This window comes from Lipophrys pholis (genome assembly GCF_963383615.2).
Source record: "Lipophrys pholis genome assembly, chromosome: 14".
NCBI lineage: Eukaryota > Metazoa > Chordata > Actinopteri > Blenniiformes > Blenniidae > Lipophrys > Lipophrys pholis.
The window spans coordinates 19,663,517-19,685,078 of record NC_137633.1 but is presented as its reverse complement, the minus strand read 5'-3'; the positions used below and the strand labels follow the sequence as shown (position 1 = coordinate 19,685,078).

The 21,562-nt window shown below is 39.3% G+C and overlaps 1 protein-coding gene across 1 annotated transcript; it reads left to right on the top strand.

Moving 5' to 3' along the window:
* Window positions 1-18,660: 18,660 nt before the first annotated feature.
* LOC308119718 (rho-related GTP-binding protein RhoV-like) lies at window positions 18,661-19,501 on the top strand (the record flags this gene model as incomplete). Its single annotated transcript, XM_080479868.1, has 3 exons — window positions 18,661-18,826; window positions 18,923-18,981; window positions 19,052-19,501. 3 exons carry the CDS (start codon window positions 18,661-18,663, stop codon window positions 19,499-19,501), a joined length of 675 nt encoding a protein of 224 aa, XP_080335994.1.
* Window positions 19,502-21,562: the final 2,061 nt, after the last annotated feature.

Sequence of the window (21,562 nt, the reverse complement as noted above, 5' to 3'; positions counted from 1 at the left end):
CCGTGCTCGCAGTGAGTTACACACTTCTGTTGCACTTTTTTTTTTTTTTTCCTGGAAAAGAAGCCCAAACTGGGTCAGAGGTTTACCTCAGACCCGGTGAAAACATTTCAGGTACAGGACGTGTCGATATGGACAAAAGTTACCGGTGCAGGTCCTTTGAAGTCACTCGTTCCATGACAGGATCGCTGAGTCGGTCTTGTGTTTGACAAGGGTGGGGAGAAAGTGCTGATCTATGGGAGAACAGTTTGTGACTCCTGCTGCTGCTGCTGACTGACTGCTAGAAAACTGTTTACTGCTCCAATGAAGCACGGCAGGAGTTTTGTTTTCACCAAATCCAATGAGATCATCCAGATGACGCAGGTTTAAAATTTCCTCGCTTTAGCAACATGTGGTTACATTCAACATGTCCTTGCACAAATTGACCACAACAACAACAACAACAACAACATGAGGCGAGTCAGGGGAACATTTTTTTTGCTTTCTTCTTTTTCACAAATTGGGCTCACATTTTTTTTGTTTTATTGTTGCGACCAATCCCCGGGTCGGTCCTCTGCTCGAGGCTGACCTACATTCGGCGCCTCGTCAGGCTTGTCAAACAACATCAGAATTAGCAGTTTCTTCTGCGCTGGACGAGTGCAGCTGCTCTGAACATCTGCTGCTGCGAGGAGGCTGTTAGAAAGGCGCTCGCAAGGCCCGCGTTTCTTTATTTATTCATTCACGTATCCTCAGTCGGATATGCAGTGAGAGAGCCTTATGATTTAGAGCTCCCTCAGAAGAGCTATGATGATGAAGATGAGCCAATCAATAAATGGCTTTTACCGCGTTTTCATGTCACTTCGGAGAGAGACGATATTGGACTCTGGGGTCAAAGTGGAAGAGGCTACTAACTGCTATGTCTCCATGTGTTTGACATTTCCTATTGTTTTTGTAGCGCCACGAAAAGAAATCCGAGTCCTACCAGTAAACCATGCTCTATGTCAGGGGCGGGAGAAGCCTTTCAGAGGGTTTATCATAAACTACAGCTGAAACATACATCGACGTCAGTGCTGTGCAGTGATTTCTTCACAAAATAAGGATTCAGTTCACTATATGTTGCACAATTATTACCTCGGTTTGTCACTGGGGTCAGTTCGTATTGTTATTCTACAGCTTCCATGTTTCTTTTCTCCAATCCTCAACACAATATAACATACATGACATCATGAGCAAACAGGGCAACACACGCTCACATTTCTTCTTCACACTGGTCTCACGTTCCTAAAAAAAAACCTTGTTTGGAGCCTGAACCTCCATGCTGTCCTGCACCCGGTCTGAACCTTGACCGTTAACCTTGGCTATGTCAGCCGAGGGCTGAAGGTCACCCTGGAGGCAAGTTAATGAGACAGAGATCAGGTTTTTAATGGAGTCCATCCACTTTGGAGCCGGAGCTCTGTGACACGTGGAGGTCAGGTCTGTCCACCGGGGGTCACCTCCACCCTCTCCGCGACCCTTCAAGTGGTGGTGAGGGCAGGACCGTCCATTAACAAGACACAAACAAAGAATAACGATTTTACAATAAACCGGGCGATTCTTTCCAAACAACGATCAGAAGAAACTGAAGCAGTAATGCTTCTGTATGTTGGTGAGAGCGAGCTTCACTGGAACCGTTTCTCAAACCAGAGATTATGAGCCTCGTTTACGTGACAATGTTTGTGAAAACGTACCGTTTTTGTTTCAGAAAAGGTTCACCTTTACACGGCGGTGTTTTGGAAACAATGTCTGTTTACACGATAATGTCGAGCCACTAGTGGGTTGAAAAGTTCGACCTTCGGAGACGCTTTTCAAAACATGCTGTTGTGTAAACGACAACATTTTGGTGTTTTTGTGCTCACAGCAACGTGTGCCTTTCTCACCGCTTCTTCCTCTCATCTTCTTCCCCGACTACTCCACGTAGGAGAAGAGTCGCAAGGAGCAAGAGACTCAAGAAAAAAACAACAACTGAAGGCCTGAAGGCAAGGAAGACCTTCAGGACTATGAAAGACTGCGGCACGTTGGCCAGTTAACACAACCTATCGTGCAAAATGAGAAAAATGGAGGCTTTCTGTCTGAGCTGGTTTCCCAAACAACATTTCAAATATCAGTTTCTAGGAGCTTTTCGGTTTATAGATTAAAGGAACCCAACAAGCTAATTGATTTGATAATGTTATCATGTTATTTTCTCATTATAATGAGCCAATTATTCTGAATGACTGCCGTGTTCAAAATAATTGTCCGCACCTGTAAACACTGATCGAAGTTGTCGTTGCAATTTTGATTGTAGAACTCATGGCAGAGCCTGTTTTTTATTTAAATTAGTGGTAGTGTTTATGCAGATTGCTACTCTGTGGAAGATGTTTCCGTCTTTTGAACCCATTGACTGACAAAATATATAGTCAGTGAGTAAATAAATATCCATCCTTCCAAAAACAAATAAGAACTACAGTCAAAACAGATTGTAAAATAAGGAACAAAAATTCTAAATAGTTAAAAAAAAAAGAAAAGGTGAAAATGAATTCAAACCCCATTTGTGAGCTGAGTGCTTCGCGCTCAAAACAAATGATAAATTCAAACCCTTCAACCAATCCGTGTGTGATATGATTCCCTGAAAGACAGCCACGTCTTTAAGTACTCGGATCAAAAGAGCTGTGTACTTTGGCTGAAAGAAGAGAAACAACAGTTCAGACTCATCCATCACCGAGCAGCGATAAACACTATTCTCTAATCCATTCATCATCGCCAGTGGTTAATGCGAAAATTGTTTCTTCTCATCCAAACAGAGCATGAATCACACCCACTGGATGTTTTAATCCGATCTGTCGGGAGCAGATCTGGAGAGAAATGAAAGCTGCAGCCGGAGTGCTGCCTCCTGCTTCATTAGCTGCCTCCGTCCCCGTGGAATGGCACTTTCGCTGCACTTAATTTCATTTCCCTAATCTCATTTACACTGGAAGCAAACCGCAGCTGACCAGGCCTGACCACAGGGTGTGCGGCCCTCAGGAGGACTGTTTCAATTTCAACACACGGCTTGTTGTTCTGTATCAGGTCCGCTCGTAATCTGAGGTCTTTGGAGGATGAGATCTTAACCTCCAGCCACTCATCTTTCCATTTCGCTGTCTTCACAGGCTGTCAATGCACTAAGTGATTCAATAATTGTGGCCCAAAACAAAGATTTTAACTATTTTTCATACGAGATTAACGTATTGCTACATTTTGGATTTTTACTGACTAAACAAACAGGATAGAATGTCATAATCAGCAAAATTTCATTCTTGCTCTATACAGTTTCAGATCTCTCCATACAATCTGACCGACCCCTCTGTGATCTCCAACTGTCATTGGTTCAAAGTGATGTTAATCCCTGTGTAAAGGGGCACTTGATCTATGAAAAGGAAACACAAATAAAACCCGAACGTGAACTGGACTTAAGTCTTTATTTTCATCTTGATCATATTTCACTATGTTTTGAACATAAAAATCTAAATAAAAGTTGTCCCGTGTGAGAACCGACAATGCTGAAGTCGGGTCGTTCTCGTTTTACGCCACTGAAGCAGAATGTAGTAGTTTGCATTACTGGTATATGTGCACTCATAACAAAGCAAACCAGGCAGCTTTCTAAGTGGCCCTACAAATTCAACTTTTATACCTTAAAAAAAAAAAAAAATGTTTTTTTGATGCTTTGGCCTTTCTTCTGTGAAATCAAACCAGTCAAATCTTGTTATAATGTGATTGTTACATCTAGAATCACATACTTGGGAATGCTTTGCAGGCTTTCACCAGGTTCTTCTTACAGTTTAAAGCAGGGACGTCAAACAAGAGGCAAGAGGCTCCAATCCGAAAGTCAAACCACCGAGGAAATTGTAAAGAAATGTCAAAGATTTGTCCCCCAAATTTTTTTTTTTTTTGGGACAAATTTTGGGACAACTTTTGGGACAAATTTCCTAAAAGTTACAACACATCCCCAACCCCAGAGCTGTGATATGGAGAATAGAACTAGTTACCTCATTGCTATCAAACTAGCCTGGGAGAAGTTTTCTGGATATTTCACTGTATTTTGCACAAGAAGATTTGGTTGAAATTGCCTCCATGTTGAGATTGTAATAACTTTAAGTAGCAACTTTTTTGGGACGTGAATTTATAGACATTTTCCACCACCTATACGCCACAACAAATAAATACTTTAAAGATTAAATTTAAAGGTTATTATGGCACTATTATACCGGTCCGGCCCACTCAAGATGACAGTGGGCTGCATGTGGCCCCTGAACTGAAACATATTTGCTCCCCCTTGCTTTAGACCTTTTGGTAAATTACATATGGGTTTTAAAGGGTGAATGATTTCAAGCCAGAGCGCTGCACCTCTTTACGTGTCCGTGGTAGTTTCTGACACCTCACCAGCTGCATGCGTGGCATACCTCCAGTGGTGAGGCACTTATCAGGGACATGTTGTTTCTGGCACGTTGTAATGTGGATTAACGAGCAAATCAAATCATGTGAGTTGAAATGAAAGTCATTTGTAAGGTTGCACAGTGGTTCTCCATCGATGCCTTTCTGTTGTCTTTCAACCAAACAAACTGTGCGGGAATTGTGAAAGTACTGCATGTTTGAGACACTGCTTGGAAAATTATACAAATAAATGTGTGTACATAAAGTATAACATGATGACCTTTGAGAAGTGAAAAATGTTAGTCTGGTTATTTGTGTTGTTGCACTGTTATCTGACATTTCTACAAACCAGCCCAGGATACGTACCCTGTTTCAGGCCTTGTTCCCAATGTCTCATAAACCTATAAAAACTGCGAATCAATCCGTCAATGAACTTCATTTATAAAGCACATTTAAGACAATACAGTGGACCAAAGTGCTGTACAAACAAATAAATAATACATAAAAAGTGCACAGTTCACACACTTACATCAAAATCGATCAACGATATTGACGATACAATAAAACAGGCGCAGCTAAAACAAATGAAACATGGGGAAGATAAAAGACGTTTAAAAGATGTGCAACACTTATCACAGGTGGAGCCGTGTGTTCAAATCTCCACCACTGTCGCTCCACACTATTCTATTAATAAAGTGATAAGAAATCTTGGCAATATTTCGCCACCACATCTTTCAGAAACATGCCAGGGACTGATTATGGAATTAATGACGTTTTGTCATCACTTTTGCTGTGTATGAAAACAGTAAGGGAGCCCAAACGCTTTTATGTGAATAGTTACTGCTTTTAAACCTCCACCTATGAAATAACCCATGATTTAAAATTTAAAACAAAGTGTTGGGAAGATATTGAAAATGGGAATAAACTCTCATATGTGCCATTTACATGGAATTAAAAAAAAATGAAACTGACCAAAATCACCCATATCTTCAGATTTCTTCTCACAAAATTCTCAAAATGTTACAAATCTGTCATTGAATTTCTGTAAAAGATTCTACTATTGTGTACCAATGCTCCATCATAAGATATATTATTTTCTCTCTAAAAGATTTATTGGAAACCTGAAGGGTATATTTATTCAACTTTAAAATCACTGGTTAAGAGAAACAGAGATAAATGCATAAATTTATAAATATGATCATAGAATAAAGGGATAATCCTGCTTCGAGTCAGTCCTTCTGATGACATAGAGGTGGTGGGTCCTCCACACAGCTGCATTTACCAGGTTTCATTAATATCTGAATATTATCTGAGCATGACCTTCATTTCAGATCTGCTGTAAATCCCCAAATCAAAAGGATAAAAAATGTTTAACAGCCTGAATTTGGTATTCACCCCAAAAATCTCGGGAATGATCCAAGCAATCGTATTGTAACATGTCTGACGTGGTGAGAAAGACCTCTCTGAACAACTTTCAGGCCTGATTTCTGGAGGATTTCCGTCTTTGGGTGGAAATGAGAAACAACTGTATTTCCTTCCAGGGGGTAAGGGACTGAGTGGAGGTGTGTGAGGGGTGGGATAGCCCTGCAGCCCCCCCTGTTGGCAGATCTATTTGAAAGGGAAGAGAAACCTGGACTTTTATTTTATGGAGGTGTTGAAGAATTTTAAAACTGACAGACTTGAAAGTGCAATTTACTCTCACATTGTGGTCATAGTTTTTAATGTTTTATATACTTGTTTCTGGTGAAACTCATACTGGGTTAAAAGCTTATTGTTGTTAACATAAGTACTGCTATGCCATGATATTCCTTACATTTATGCAGACTGGGGATCTAAACTCATGTAAAACTACATAGCACCAATACAAAAGTAATATAAGATGTTATCAAATTTCAAGGTGAAATAATATATTAATTGTGTTTTCACAGCTTTAAAGACAATTATTATTATTATTATTATTATTATTATTATTATTAATAATAATTATAATAATAATAATAATAATAATAATAATAATAAGAAGAAGAAGAAGAAGAAGAAGAAGAAGAAGAAGAAGAAGAAGAAGAAGAAGAAGAAGAAGAAACTCAAAATGCAATGAAATTTAAGCATTTTTTCCAGAATTCCAATTGGCTATCATGGCTTCATGCTTCTCGTTACACTGCCCCCTACAGGTTTGGCATGCTCACAGCAGCTCTGAAACAGGCGTATTTGCGGGTCTGTATAAATGAAGATTTATTTTGAAAGGTAGAAGGGTAAATATCAGTTTTTGTAAAAACCCAGGTACGTGTAAACGTGACCTCAGTCTGCATGTTCAGACTTTCCAGCATCTCCTTGTTATTCTCCTATGATTTTGTGGATTTCAGTTTTTTTTCATGTGGAAACAATAAGCTCCCGTTCGATGTGTGAAGGGTTCAAGCTCTTTATTTTTCTTATTTGGTTGAATATTTTCTGAAGTGGAATCATCGATCACAGGCGCATCTGTCTTCTCTTAACCGGTCAGTGAGTTTAAAGAGGCACAATCAGACTTTCTGGCCTCAGAGTTTTCTCAGTGTTGAAATCAGAAGTAGAACGATGCTCAAACGAAGGACAAAAACGTCACGCGAGTAACATATCGCTTTACTTCGCACGTCTGAGATGGCCCTGACACTGTGAGAACTTAATGCTCAGATGCCCTGACTCACTTTCTTAGCCTGAATCAAAAGGCCCTGAAGGCTTCCTGCCATTTTTCTCTGGAGTGTTTTCTCTCAAAGAACAGGAAAGGCTGCTCGGTTTCCCACACACTCACAGGTTTCGTATCAGTGGCGTTTCACAGAGCCGCCGCTCACGGGCACAAGCAGCTGCAGCGTCATTGTGAGCAACTCAACGCCACAATATCATACTTAAGAACATACCGACACTGGTGCAGAGCGTCTGTGCGAGTCTGACGGAAGAAATTTTTCTGGTTAAACTTTAGCTAAAGTCTGAATGAACGCTGTCCAACAACACAACTTCAGGAAATGTCAAAGAAAGATTAAAATGTGCATTTTATGCAAGTATGAATTCTGGACCTGAAAAACAGCTAAGGTGTAATGCTGAAGAAGCTCAGGAAGAAGTTAAAGGATTCATAGTTTAAGAAAAGTTAAAGGACAGGAAGTCAAATAAAAATTTTAATAATTTAAAAGCTAGAATGTTGCTGAGATGTCCTAAAAAAGCTGTATGTTTTACTTGAATGGTTCAGATTGGACACAAACTGTGGAAGAAGCGAGCTAAAACAAAAACAAAAAAACAATGCAGATACGACTGGACAGAGGAAAGTAGTTGTCTTTTTTTCCATTGTTATGGGTAGTCTTGTTTTGAATCCATGGTTTTCAAAGCCTCTCAGAGCTTGAAACACATTTAATTTGACAGATTACAGTTAAAGGAAAAAGCATCCCCCTGACCCTCACGTGTGTCCTGCTTCTCTCTGCTGCCCCCTATGGGAGGCCCAAGTTATTGACTAACACAAGCACAGACAACACTCAGCACAGCATTCAATGTTTGTCGTGTTAACACAAATGTTTCCTCGTGTGTGTAATCTCACGTAATGAAGCTGTTGTGTTAGTTTGGAAAGTTCCTTTGGAAACGTCTCCTGTTCTCATGTTAATCAGCCGATTGCTGCGCGGCTTCCTGCCGGAGCAGATCATAATCGGGCCGTGTGAGAACATGTGAGCTGCTCCGTGGATTGATGTGGAGCCAATTGAAACTAAAATAAGAAGAGAACACAGATGCTTCAAAGGCCAAAGGGTGAGACCCCCGGTGATGTTCTTATCAGCTCGCTGTGATGCGATGGATCAAACGTGTCCACACTGATGGGAAGGCTTTTAATAATTTCTCTAGCGTTGATTACTTTCAAAACGATATAATCCAGAGGTACGCAACCTGCGGCTCTGGAGCCACATGGGGCTCTTCAGCTCCTCTGGAGTGGCTCCCTGACGCTTTTAGAATATCAAATGTAAAATAAACATTGTTTTCTTTTTTTTTTTTTTGTTACATTCCACACTGGGATTTAGAAATGGTCAAATCTCCAGGCTGAAAACAACTAAATAATGTAACACAACTAAATCAGAAAAGGGGGGGTGGGTTAAAAAAGAAAAAAAAAGAAAAAAATATAAAGAAAAATGAAAAAGTTTTGAATAAAGAAAAAAAAGGAAGAAAAATCAAAAGATAATTGCGAAAATGAGAAAAAAAAGGAAAACGAAAAAGGAAGAAAAAAAAAATAAATGAAAAAGAATAAAAGAAAAAAGAAGGAAAAAGAAAAAAGGAAACAATAACAAAGAATTTTAAAATAGAAAGAAAGGGGTAAAAAGAAAAAAACCAAAAAGTATCAAGGAAAACATTGCTAGTTGAAAACTAGTAAAACTGCTTTAACCATTAGAAATGTACGGCGGCTGTAAACAGCTATAGAGGCTAAAATAGCCTAGATGTATAAAAATGAGAAAATTGATTAAAAAAAAACATTTAAAATGGCCACAATAAATAAAAATGTAATACAATTCATCTAAATTACACCTGTGACACTTTATTAAAGCAACCTTATTTTTTTAAAATGTGTACCAATTTAATTTTAGATGTTTTTTTCTAAATTTCAGATATTCAGCATGTTTTGCGGCTCCAGATAAGATCTAAAGGAAATGTACAAGAGCTTCGTGATGAAATACAGATACTCACATCACTGTTATTCACTAGTACTACTGTGTACTTCTGTGAGTCTTTACTAAACACCTTCCTGTGTGAGTGGACATGTTTGTCTATGTCTGCATTTCTTCCTGGAGTTGTAAACAATGCAAAGATAATTCAAATTGTGCTAGATATTCCGATTGGTGAAGGATTTCTAAAATCACTCCAAAACTTTGTATAATAGCATCGACATCTCTGACATCATACTTGATGTCTTGTGCACACAAATGTACAAAAATGTGTCCAGTGTATGGAAAAAAGTCATATTTAGTGATATTTTAGTCTTTTTTTTGGTACAACAACGCCTAATCTTGTAGAATATCTGCACCTGGTGTTGTATTGTTATGTGGAAAATGGAATTCTGATTTCCAATAATTTTGTAAGCGTCCTATTGAGGGTTAAGTACAATACAAAACCAATATAATCCTGCTTTTACGATCAAAATGTTATTGAATTGAACCACAAATTGAACTCATATTCAAACCTTTTCATCTCCATGTTTGTAGCCAATAGATCTAGAACATGCACTTAGATTGTAGATATTTCAAACGGGTAAATTAAACCCAATACTTTATCTTCACCTGCTCTTGCTATTGAGTTATTTTAAAGACATTTTTGTAACGTTTTCGTCACTTTTTTACTCTTTGTAATGATTTTACACATTTTAATGCTGTTTGAAAGCACCTTGAATGACCTCTTGTGCGAATGGTGCTTTAGAAATAAACAGGCCTTGCCTTGTGATGCGGTATTTTTTAAGCCAGGTAAAAGAAAATGCACCATGCATATCTTTTTAAATTGTCTTTGACGACTCAGTTGAATCCTAATTCGATTTTTGCGGGATAAATGTGTCGCCACTTCTGATGTACGCACACACAATACACGTCTGTTCTCTCTTGAGCCAACATTCAAGACCGGAATTATGTGCTCCGCTGAACACAGGACACACCTGTAACAGAAATCACGAGAAAGTTTACGAATCATTTTGTACTCTTTGTAGTGGAACTTTCATATTTTCATTTTGTTCTGCTACAAAAAGAAGGAAACGGTAAAGCGAGCTGATGAAATACACTCACGCACAGGTGGTTTGACTCATTAGCACCTCGATAATGTTTGTTCAACAGGAAGTAAATGTGTTTCCCAAAGTGTAAAAAACCCCAACATACCATGTAAGTGACAAAAAAATATATAAATAGGGTGTTAATAAGTGAGTTTTATACGTGTTAGAGGGTTTGATAGAGGTTGTTTGTATGTTTGTGTTTGTGTGTGTTTACCACACAACTATTAGTCCAGTGGTTTTACCGGTGTCTGGGGGGGCGCCATAGAGCAGAACGTCAAACACATTTTAGTTCAGCTGCCACAAACACTCCCATTTCATCTTGAGTGGTCTGTATCAGTGAAATAGTGCCATAATAACCCTTAAATTCAAACTTTGAAGTTTTTCTTGTATGTATGCCTGATGAAAATGTTGATCTTTGCACAAAGCCAAACAATTTCCACTGAAAATGACTACAATCTCAACAATCTCAACAATCTCAAAATACAGTGGAAATGTCAAAATAGTACTTCTCCTCTAGCGTTTGCTTTTTGCATGCTTTTACAAACTCACCCTGAGGCTTCGTTTACACAACAACGATTTCAAGTGAAAACTTCACTTGCATTTTGCGGCGCTGAACACTTTCTGGGAATCAAGGCCCGTCTCCTTGTTCACCGCACCTGTGCACCACGTCCATTTTCTCCTGGGACTTGATGGTTTCATAGTTGAGAGTCACCTGGGAACAACAATCCAACATGGTCGTCCGTCCATATAAATGTTTGTGTACCTGCCATTATGAATGTTTATAATGTATGGTGTGTGGTTTCATTACAAAACCAACCCACTCTGCTGAAGATTTCTGCTGTTTCCACGTAAACGGGCATCATTTGCAAAAAGTCGTGTGCATTTTAAGAAACGAAAACCCGAAGACGATGCGTTTTGAAAAGTTGTCATGTGGGTTCTCTCAGCATGGTTTTGAGGGGAGTTTGATATCTTTGAGAGAGCGAGCTTTCATGGCAGCATCACCAATATGTCAGCTCAGGGCTGTCAATCAAATATTTGGATGTAATGATTTACCTCACCAACAATAAAGACAAAAAGTCTCTTATTCATATGTAGATATTTCATCATTTTTAAAATATGATTTTCTCATTTAATCCTCACTTTAATAAAGCCTTATTTAACTTGTTGTAATGTATTCCTGCTGTTTTTTTTGGAATGCACGTTGAATTCCATTGTATTGAATGCCACTATTTGAAGAAACCTGCCTTGACTTGCCTTGAAATCCATTTTTTCAGGACTGTCAAGTTGTTTCAATGATGAAATAAACTTTATTGCACAGCCAGTATAACAGCTAAAACACAATGTGCATCAAGAGGTATGCTTTTTGTGTTCTGTGTTAACTGTCGAGTCTATGTGTATTTCAAGCCAAACTTACTACTTCAGTGTACCACGCAATGTTGTTTGACCTCAAATGCTTTAAAGAGGAGATTGAACATTTCAACATTTTGTTTAACTTAAGTCAAAATGACTTTTATTATTGGTATTTCATGTGAATGAATGCAAAGAGGAAAACATCCCACAGCTGAGAAAATTGCTTTGAAGGAGGCTTTTATTTATTACTTCTTTAAATAATGTTTTCTTGCTAAATATACAGTCAGTATGAATGTCATTCACTGCAAACTATTACAGAGAGAATTACTGAGTATTACTGAACACCTCTTCTGTACTGTGCTTTTTCCTAATAAATCTGACACACCTCAGGGAGCACATGTAGAAGCATGTCAGGTTTTACTAATCTTTTCTTGGATTGAAACGCATTTTCCTCCTTGGTTGCAGTTTCCAGTCAGGTGGACTGAAGGCTCTCTTTTGGACAGCGACCACACATCCCACAAAGGACAGAGGAGAGACCCCCTGTGACGCTCTCTGGAGGGTAAAGTAGGATTAGTCCGCCCCTCCTGGACCCCCGCCAGGGTTTAATGGAGCAGGAGTAACTACACTGACAGGGATGCTTGGTGGCCAACAAAAGCTCCAAAACACTCAGGCTTTACTTAAAAATTGGGCCAGGCTGACTCTAAGCTGGTTCACATCCACATGATGGTTACACACTGACGACATTATGAAGTCAGATTAACTGCCGATCCCACCGTGAAATAAACAGCCAGGCAGTGTCTCCCGAAGTCACACAATCACAACATAGATGCAGTTTAGGCTTTCCTGCAATTACTGGCAGCAAATCAAGAATGTGAACAACAGGGGTCAGCTGGGAGTTCGTCCGCGGGGGGAGTGGGGGTGGTGGGGGTTAGGGGTGGGGGCTCAGGTCTGAATTCCCATGAATCACTCGGTGACCATCAGGTGCTACAATTTGAGCTGATCTGAGGAAAATGTCATATTGCGTTGCTCATAAACAGAGAAAAGTGAGAAAAACAAAGCCGCATGGCATACCCTGCCACCGAGAGGATGCCAGGCAACACCAAAGCAAGGTTTTTAGCAAGAAGACCGGACGAGGAAGCCGGTGCTTATATTTGTTGTGAGAAGAGGAATCCTCTTCTTACGAGGATGATGATGTCGTCTGGTCGTTGTTCCGGCTTCTTTCCAGCTTTTCTGGTGCTCACACCTCAATTTAGAATTACGCCTTGAAACACTTTTTATCCAGTTAATGAAAACTGTTGTTTCCAGTTTCTGAGTTTAAACAAAGCTAATATTCAAATATTACATTATGAAATATTCGAACGCAGAATGTCATATACTACGCAGCTTTTATTAGGCCCATTTCAAGTGAAAATGCATTGTTTTGGTGTTTTCGTTTTAGAAAAGTTTCCCATTTGCATGATTTGAAAACGATGTTTGTCTACACTGTAATGACAGAAACGAGGAAGATAATGTAGTTCTCATCTTGGGCCACTAGTGGGTGCTGTTTGTTTTTGTAATGAAACCACACACACACAGCATAGAACGATATGCATTAATAACGATAGCGAGTATACGGACATTCGTACAGACAGACAACCAAGTCCCAGGAGAATATGGCGATGGTGCGCATCACAGTGGCAACGTGTTCCGCCGTCAACAAGGGAGGCGGGCCCCGAGCGTTTCTACAAAATGTTGTTTTCGCCTGTATACACCTTCTCAAAAGTTGCAGTTTCAGTGGCATCAAGCACGTTGTCATGTAAACACAACACGACCAACGTTTTGCGATTTCACTTGAAATGTAAATGGGCCCTGAGTTCAATTTGCAACATTAAAAACAGCTCAGAGTCCCAAAGCAGAGATATTCATTGTTTGGAGGATAGATCTCCGTGACAGGTCATCAGTTGACCTCTCCTGCCTTCTATTTTATTTACTAACAATAGAAACATCTCTGCAGTAACTTGTTCAGAATCATGTTCATAGTCCAATGACTAAAATTCCAGTGACTTCAGTGAATCACCTCCATACATATGATTCATTGAACAAGCGTCAACACCCATCAGATGAGTGCAGCCTTATCTTTGTTTCCAAAACATATGTCTTAACGCCACCTGAGGCTAAATCGTATTGACTCGATGGGTGTGACTTCCCAGTAGTTTCTCACTTGGCACACGCTCTATTAGCATGTTAGGTGTGTTTTTGGCTGCCATTCCAGATAGCCTGGAGAGAAACTTGTGGCGATACTATAAGCATGCAGGTATGTCAAACACATTCTACTTCAGGGGCCACATTCAGCCAAACCTATTCTTGAGTGCATCGGACCAATAGAATAGTGCTTTAATAACCTTCAAATTTAAACTTTTCTTTGTTTTGACCCACCTTTATGACTGCAATTCTAACATAAAGCCAATTTTAATGAAACCTTGTGGTGCAAATCACAGTGAAATGGCCACAAAATACAAACTGTTCTCAACCAGCAGAACCAAAACAAACGGTGAACCTCCAGGATACTTGTGATCTATGAGTCTATGTTTAGTGGGAGATCGGACGGAGTTTCAGCGTCAGGATGACACAGAGATTATGTTCACTACATGTTTAACTAGTGACTCTGGCCCTTTTGTGACCCTGATATTACACCTTTGGGACCAGAGGACAGAGGCAGCGTTCCCATTAGGAGGGGGGTCTCACTGTGATAGCTGCCACAGCCTCCCCCCTCCGCTCTAATCCTCTTCACATAAGAGCCGATATCTACTTAAAGAGATATTATGCAGGAAATGTCATGCAAATGGATTGCCACTTATTTTGTCTGCGGTGGTCCGTGTTGATCTCTGGCTTAGGGCGGGGTTTAATCTCTTAACACCTATCCCACAGATTTCTCTATTGTTTTAAGGTTTTCTATGTGAGACATGTCGACTCTACTGCAACCGCAACTGGTCTTTTTGATCAAATTTCTACATGAATTCATGTATGAATCCAAGACTTTTTGACCAAAAGCTTAATTTCCTGAATGAAAGCGAGGAATTTAATGTGGAGGCTGCGCCGCATACTGGGGGTTCTCCCCTAAGCTGCAAACACATAGAAAAGACAGTTACTAAGCAGATTACCTCCATGAATCTGTGTCAGGATACTTTGTTGCATGTCTAGTCATGAAAAGGGAGAGCGTGAGAATGCAGACACAAAAAACATGTTTACTGCAACAGATCCAACCGTGCAGGCTGAGCCATCGGCACGCTGCTGACATCTGCTGAACGACATGCAGACCTCTCACACACCTGAAACGGGTGTGTGTGTGCATGTGTGTGTGTGTGTGTGTGTGTGTGTGTGTGTGTGTGTGTGTGTGTGTGTGTGTGTGTGTGTGTGTGTGTGTGTGTGTGTGTGTGTGTCACTGTGAGCATCAGCTCGGAAGCTGATGGGTGATGTTTAAAAAAAGCTTCCACAGGAAAAAGACTATTTGGATGCAGAGATATTTAAAGACAGCTTCCTGCGTTCGACATTTACCTTGGATTGAGGAACAGCATTGTGACTCAGAGGTGGAAACATGTGAGGTGAGTTAAAGGAGAGCACGGGGGGGGGGGGGGGGGATGTAGGCCCCCCACCACCCCCACCCCCACCCCCACCCCCATCACCATCACCATCACCATCACCATCACCACCACCACCCCCACCACGGGGAATAAACTCTATCACTCACACCCCAGGTGGTGGGAAAAGGGGGAGCGAAATGGAGAAAGGAGCGAGGGAGTGAGAAACCCACGGCAAACAGGAAGCAGAGGCCTTACAACACAATGCTCACAGCGTTTCCTGCAGGCTCAGACAGATAAGGAGCTGCACTTTGTTTAAAGCTGCGTTTTCACCCCCAAACGTTTCCCGCACTCGGACAGCCACACACACTTCGTACAGCTGGGATATTGTGCAGGGGAAAATGGTGATTGTTGGCAGGAGAATTTGGGGGAAAAAAATTAAATCCTCAAGCCAAATGTTACCATGGGAATATGGCTGCAGCAGGGAGTTCAGCCGGGGTGATCAGTTGGAAAAGGTTACCAGGTTTAGGAGTAACTGATTGCAAATAGAGTACTTATGTCCAATATTCCAATCTTCGTCAATCAGACATGTGAAAAAACACAGAAGGAACAAAATTAGCAAATTGAATTCCAGACAAATAGATAAACACACAAACTATAGTTTATATTGTAAATGTACACCACAATCAACCAAATACAGTGGAATATTACTCACTTCAGACTTTGCTGCATCCTAACAAATATCTACAACAATTAAGAAGTATTTTGGTGTGTTTATATGTATTTCATACTTACAGTGGTTTTCTTTTTCAATAGAATGTTTTCAGTTCTACCCAGTGTACCTATATATTTATATTATATGTTTTGACATGGCCCAAATAAATAAACAAATAAATAAACAAATAAATAAACAAATAAACAAACAAACAAATAAACAAATAAATAAACAAATCAATCAATCAATCAATCAATAAATAAATAAATAAATATTATATATTATATTATATTATATTATATTATATTATATTATATTATATTATATTATATTATATTATATTATATTATATTATATTATATTATATTATATTATATACCAAAAACAACATACATAAATACTTTTGTTTATTAGAGGCCTGTCATTTTATTCACGAACAATTTACACCACCCAATCTATATTATATTACCTACATAGCATATGTTTCTATTCTATTCTATTCTATTCTATTCTATTCTATTCTATTCTATTCTATTCTATGCAATTACAATTTTACTCAGACTGAAGTACAATCGTGTAATATACCTGCAAGTAAAATATCTGCTGCTGACAGACCACTTCAATGTGCTTTAAAAGTTTTACTTTATGTAAATGTTGTTTTTCTTAACAGCAGTTTCATGTCTTCTTTCCAACTTTGGAAAGCACTTAAAACACTTTCCAAAGCACATAAAATGCAGTGAGATTTGACTGTAAATGAACCAAACTTCACCTTCACTTGTTCACCAATGACTTTATTAAAAAGGAAGTGAAGAGTGAGGTGTTGAAGTGGTTAAAACCGGGGAATCCCAAACCAGGGCTGTCTCCACAAGTGCTTGAAAATGCAAGTGAAGCAGATATTCTGTGTTTAACATGTGTTTAATACCAGTTTCATGCGTTACATGTTAATGTTTGTGGCTGCATGGTGTGTAGTGGTTAGCACCTCACTGTGAGATCATCTCCAGCTGGGAATCTTTCTGTGCAGAATTGTTCTTCCCAGGTCCATCAGAGACTCGAACGCCACATTGTGTTGTCTTGACTAATATAGTGGGAAGGTTGTGGGTTTGAGTCCATGTCTGGAGTTTGCATGTTTTCCCTGTGCTTGTATGGGTTCTTCAGTTCTAATCTATGTGAGCGTGTGACTGTCTGTTTCTCTGTATTTTTCCTGTGATGGTGGTAGCCAGCTTGGATCAACTCCATCACCCTATAACCCAGAATAAAGCAATTATATGGTAAATTTTGTCCCTTGAATGTGATTTGCACTATTTTTTAAATTCTGTTTTACTGTTCAATTATTCTTATTCTATCAGCTATAGAATGCAACATTTACTGTTTTTGCCTGAGACAAACAAGAAGTTAAACTACTCTACGATTATCATCAGTAGTTGCTGTGGTAGTGGTTGTACTGCCACGCACTCAGAAATCAGTGACATATATGAGATTATAAGCATTTGTTTGTGAGCCTGAAAGAAAGGACAGGATGAAGCAGCACATGCCACATGAAACTGTGGCTGACGACAGTATAACAATACCGTCCCAGCTGTGCTCTTTGACCTTCACATCGGAGAGGTTTTTTTTCAACTGATTCCAGAAAATAACTTTTAAAAAGTGGGAAATGGCATGACGGCGCATACAGCACAAAACTATCTTAGATTAAGTGACAATAGAAGATGGATGAGTGGATGGATGCATTCTTGTTACACTGATATGACAGTGATCTGATGTTTAAGAGACCAGGATGATGAAATAATTACATCCATCTCATACTGAGAGGCTCTGGGATGTCAAACATAACATGGCCCATGGATGGATGGATGGTCCTGAACAATCAAAAGTCACCTTAAATGCATAATAACACTTTTAAAACAAAACATATATTTAGGTCTCAGAACCACTTTATCGTCATTGAAACCACTTATATGATTAAAATTAAACAAGTTTCCCACAGGCTTTTATGTGTGATGTATGTTGAAAAAAAAAAAATCCTAGACTAAGACATTCATTTTAAAATTAAAACACTTATTAAAACCGGGATTGAGAATTGAAGGATGAAAAGAAATTGTTCATGTTTATAGCTTCAGCAGGCTGGACTGTTGTGACAGTGTCTTCACAGGATTGGGTAAAAACATGCGTTAGACTGCCGCAGTATATTTGTCACTTCATGTAGAACTTCTGTACTTAATTCTTTTTTCCCATTATCCTAAATATCAAAGAGGATTTTTTTGGCCGCTTCCACTTTAATTGAATTAGAATAAAACTTTGATCAAAACTTTTGAAAGCACTTTAACATACCTTCCTGTCTAATTGCTTTACAGTCATCTGACATCTTGATGTTAAAATAACACGAGAAGCACATGAACGCATCATCACAGAGCTCGCGCGCCCTCGACTGTCAAATGATGGTAGTACAACAGTAATAGATTTGTTCAACACAATGCTGGAGAATTTGTTGATTTCCTTTTTCTTTTTAAACTGATTTCTACAGATGTTTTTCATCATATTGTAAGTGGCTTCGTAAAAAATTTAATTGTTGAGCTTTTTAAAGAGCGAGATCAGTTTTATCTAATTAATTAGACATATTGAGGGGGGGAAAAAAAAGAGTTACAAAAAAAAAAAAAAAAGATTGACGTGCATTTAAGCAGTCTGTCCCTGGTGGGAGTGACTATGTAAATGTCAAAGTGTTGAAAGGGGGTCTCTCATCCGATTGGGCGCCTTTGTTCTTTCAAATCTCTGGTGGTCTTCTTCCTTTATTGGGCCTGACAGGGAGGGGGCAGGAGGACTTTTACTGTAAGATCTGCACTCCTCAGGGACTCTCCAACTGCTAGGATGATATAAGAAATAAAGAAAAGATGGCACAGGCCTGTCAGAGACATGAGAGAGCACACAGGCTGAGAGAGGAGCTGAGCTGCATGCTGGTGGGTGATGGAGCCGTGGGGAAGACCAGCATGATCATCAGTTACATCTTCAATGGATACAACAAGGACTACAGGCAGACAGCGTTTGACGTGTTTACCGGTGAGTGAGTGCTGGTTTTCCTCTTCTTAAACTTTAACTCAGATAACTCTTTTTTGTTTTTCTTTCTTTCTTTTTTTTTTTTTTTACATCTTTCAGGTTTGGTTCATGTGAACGGTGTGCCAACCCGAGTGAAACTGATAGATACAGCTGGACAGGTAACGTCACACTTCGCTGCATGTCTCCCCTCAACATGGCCAAATCTGATCCTCCTTTATTTGATCCCAGGAGGAGTTCGGCCATCTTCGCTCTCTCTGCTACGCACACGTGGACGTCTTCATCCTCTGCTTCAGCCTTTTGAACCCAGTCTCCTTTGACAACATCAAATCCAAATGGATCCCGCAGATCCGTGCGGGCAACCCGACCTCCCCCATCATCCTGGTGGGGACTCAGTCAGACCTGCGCCACAACGTGGGCCTCCTCATCCACCTGCACCAGCGGGGGGCCGCCCCGGTGGGCCACAGCCAGGCCAAGAAGCTGGCGAACAGGATCAGGGCTCATGGCTACGTGGAGTGCTCCGCTCTGACGCAGCATCACCTCAAAGACGTGTTCGACCGAGCCGTGTGCGCCGCCATCAAGCACAAACACAGCGGGCCCACGTCCGAGAAGCTGGGCCCTCTCAGACGCTTGAAGTCTTTCTGCGATTGTAGGTGGAGGAAACTTTTCAGATTCATGTGATCAGCAGTCTCATCGTGGAGTGAATGCTCTGAAATGTTGCAAGGTCCAAAGTTCAACCTGATCCTGCAATGTTCTGTCGTCTGTCCCGTCACTGTCCTCACTTTCCTTGTCGCTGTTGTTCATATTTCCATGTGTGTTTTGTATATTTGGCAATAAATGCATCACAGTGTGACGTACATTGGGTTTGCTCAGGGTTTTTTTCTTTCAGAGTTACTGTCAGTGAAGAAATGGAGGGAAACCACAGAGTGTTATTTAGGACAAATGGTCACCTGCTGGCTCTTTGAAGTCCTACTTTACAAGACAAAAGCTCTTTTAAGCCCTCCTCTGTTTAAAGGCCCCAGTTTGGATTTGTCTCCAGCCGTTACTTAAAAAACTCCCCTTTTTCTTTGTTAAAATGATGGGGTTTTAATTACACTCTTCACATGAACTTTATATTGCAAAACTAGATTACAATTCTATAGATTTATCTGAAATAATTGGGCAATTTAGAGGTTTAATAAAACTAACACACAAGCTTAAATTCTATTTTATTAAATGTGCTTGTGTTGCATGGCTGCTCCTCTCCAGGGTCACTGCAGCAGAGCGTAGCGACCTGCATGTTTGATTTGGCACAAGCATTTCTAATACATAACTTAGTTTTTAGGTGAAGCGCCTTGTTTGTGTTTTTCTGTCAACTTTTGGTCCCGTTTTTAAGACCTCTGTTAATAGTTATAGTTTGTTTTCCTATTTTCTGTGAAGCTCGTTGGGCTGCACTTTGTGTCTGAACGGTGCCACACAGATGAGGAGCTTCATGATTATTATTATTGCTCTTTGGCTCGAGGATTCAAACGTGCAAATGTCCACTTAAAATCATAGCTGTTGAAGAGATACTTGAGTAAAAGTATAAAATGTGCTTTACACAAAGTAACTGCTTAACCATATTGAATTGAATTCCATATTGTACATTGAAATCATTTCACCGGTAAATATCTATGAGCACAATTCTCCTCTGAAGTCTAACAAAATTACATTTCATAGTGCTTGTTGCTCTCCGTCTATGCCCTCTCCTTTTCTCTCCTTCTATCAACCAACTCCAAGAGGAAAAGCAGAAAGTCTCCACCTCTGGTGCTGGTTCCTGTTAAAAGGGCGTTTCTCTTGTGTTGTCAATTGAATCAAATTGATATATTAATTTGTTTCCATTATATCAACACACTGTGCAATTGTGATAAAAATAGAAGTTACAAGAGGTGAGTAATTTGTTATGTTAGTTAATGTCGGTATAAAACAAGAATGCTCCTTCTTAAGATTTATTGACTATAAAATGTAGATAAAACTGTTAAAATAGGCATGTTCATAAAAATGTGTTGGTGCTCTCAGCAGTGACTTTTGATTTTAACAGTATTAAACAACATTATATGATCTAAATTGTGCTTGGAAGAAAAATTTAATTAGACATTTTTATTAGACCACTGATTATTTGTATGCACACAAATACATTTGACTATAATATAACATAATATAATAAAGTGAAGTAGATTACACTTTAAATTGAACTTTAGTCTGAATAAAACAACAATTTTAATACAATACAAACATATTGCATATTGTAACCTCCTGCAGGTCTTTGTTTTTGAAATATGCACCATTGTCAGACCTGATGGCCTTTGGAAAACCATGATGTGGGATATAATGGTTTAATATGTAGAATATAATGTAAAATTGCAAAGTAGATTGTGTGGCGTAAATTGTGCGTAGGTATTAGTAAAGTTACATGACCAAGAAATAAAAGTAATATTAAAAATATGATGTGGTTGCAGTTATTTCTAATTAGTTACTATCACTCCTAATTAGATATCCTATATTTGTATGTATGTATATGGTGAATTTGCCATTATAATATAATATAATATAATATAATATAATATAATATAATATAATATAATATAATATAATATAATATAATATAATATAATATAATGTTTTATCAGCATGTTTAATGAGAGGACCTCACGGACGACAAACATGGCGGGTTCTTAAGCTAGAACTCCATTTCCCATGATGCCCCGGGGCTTTACCTTCCCC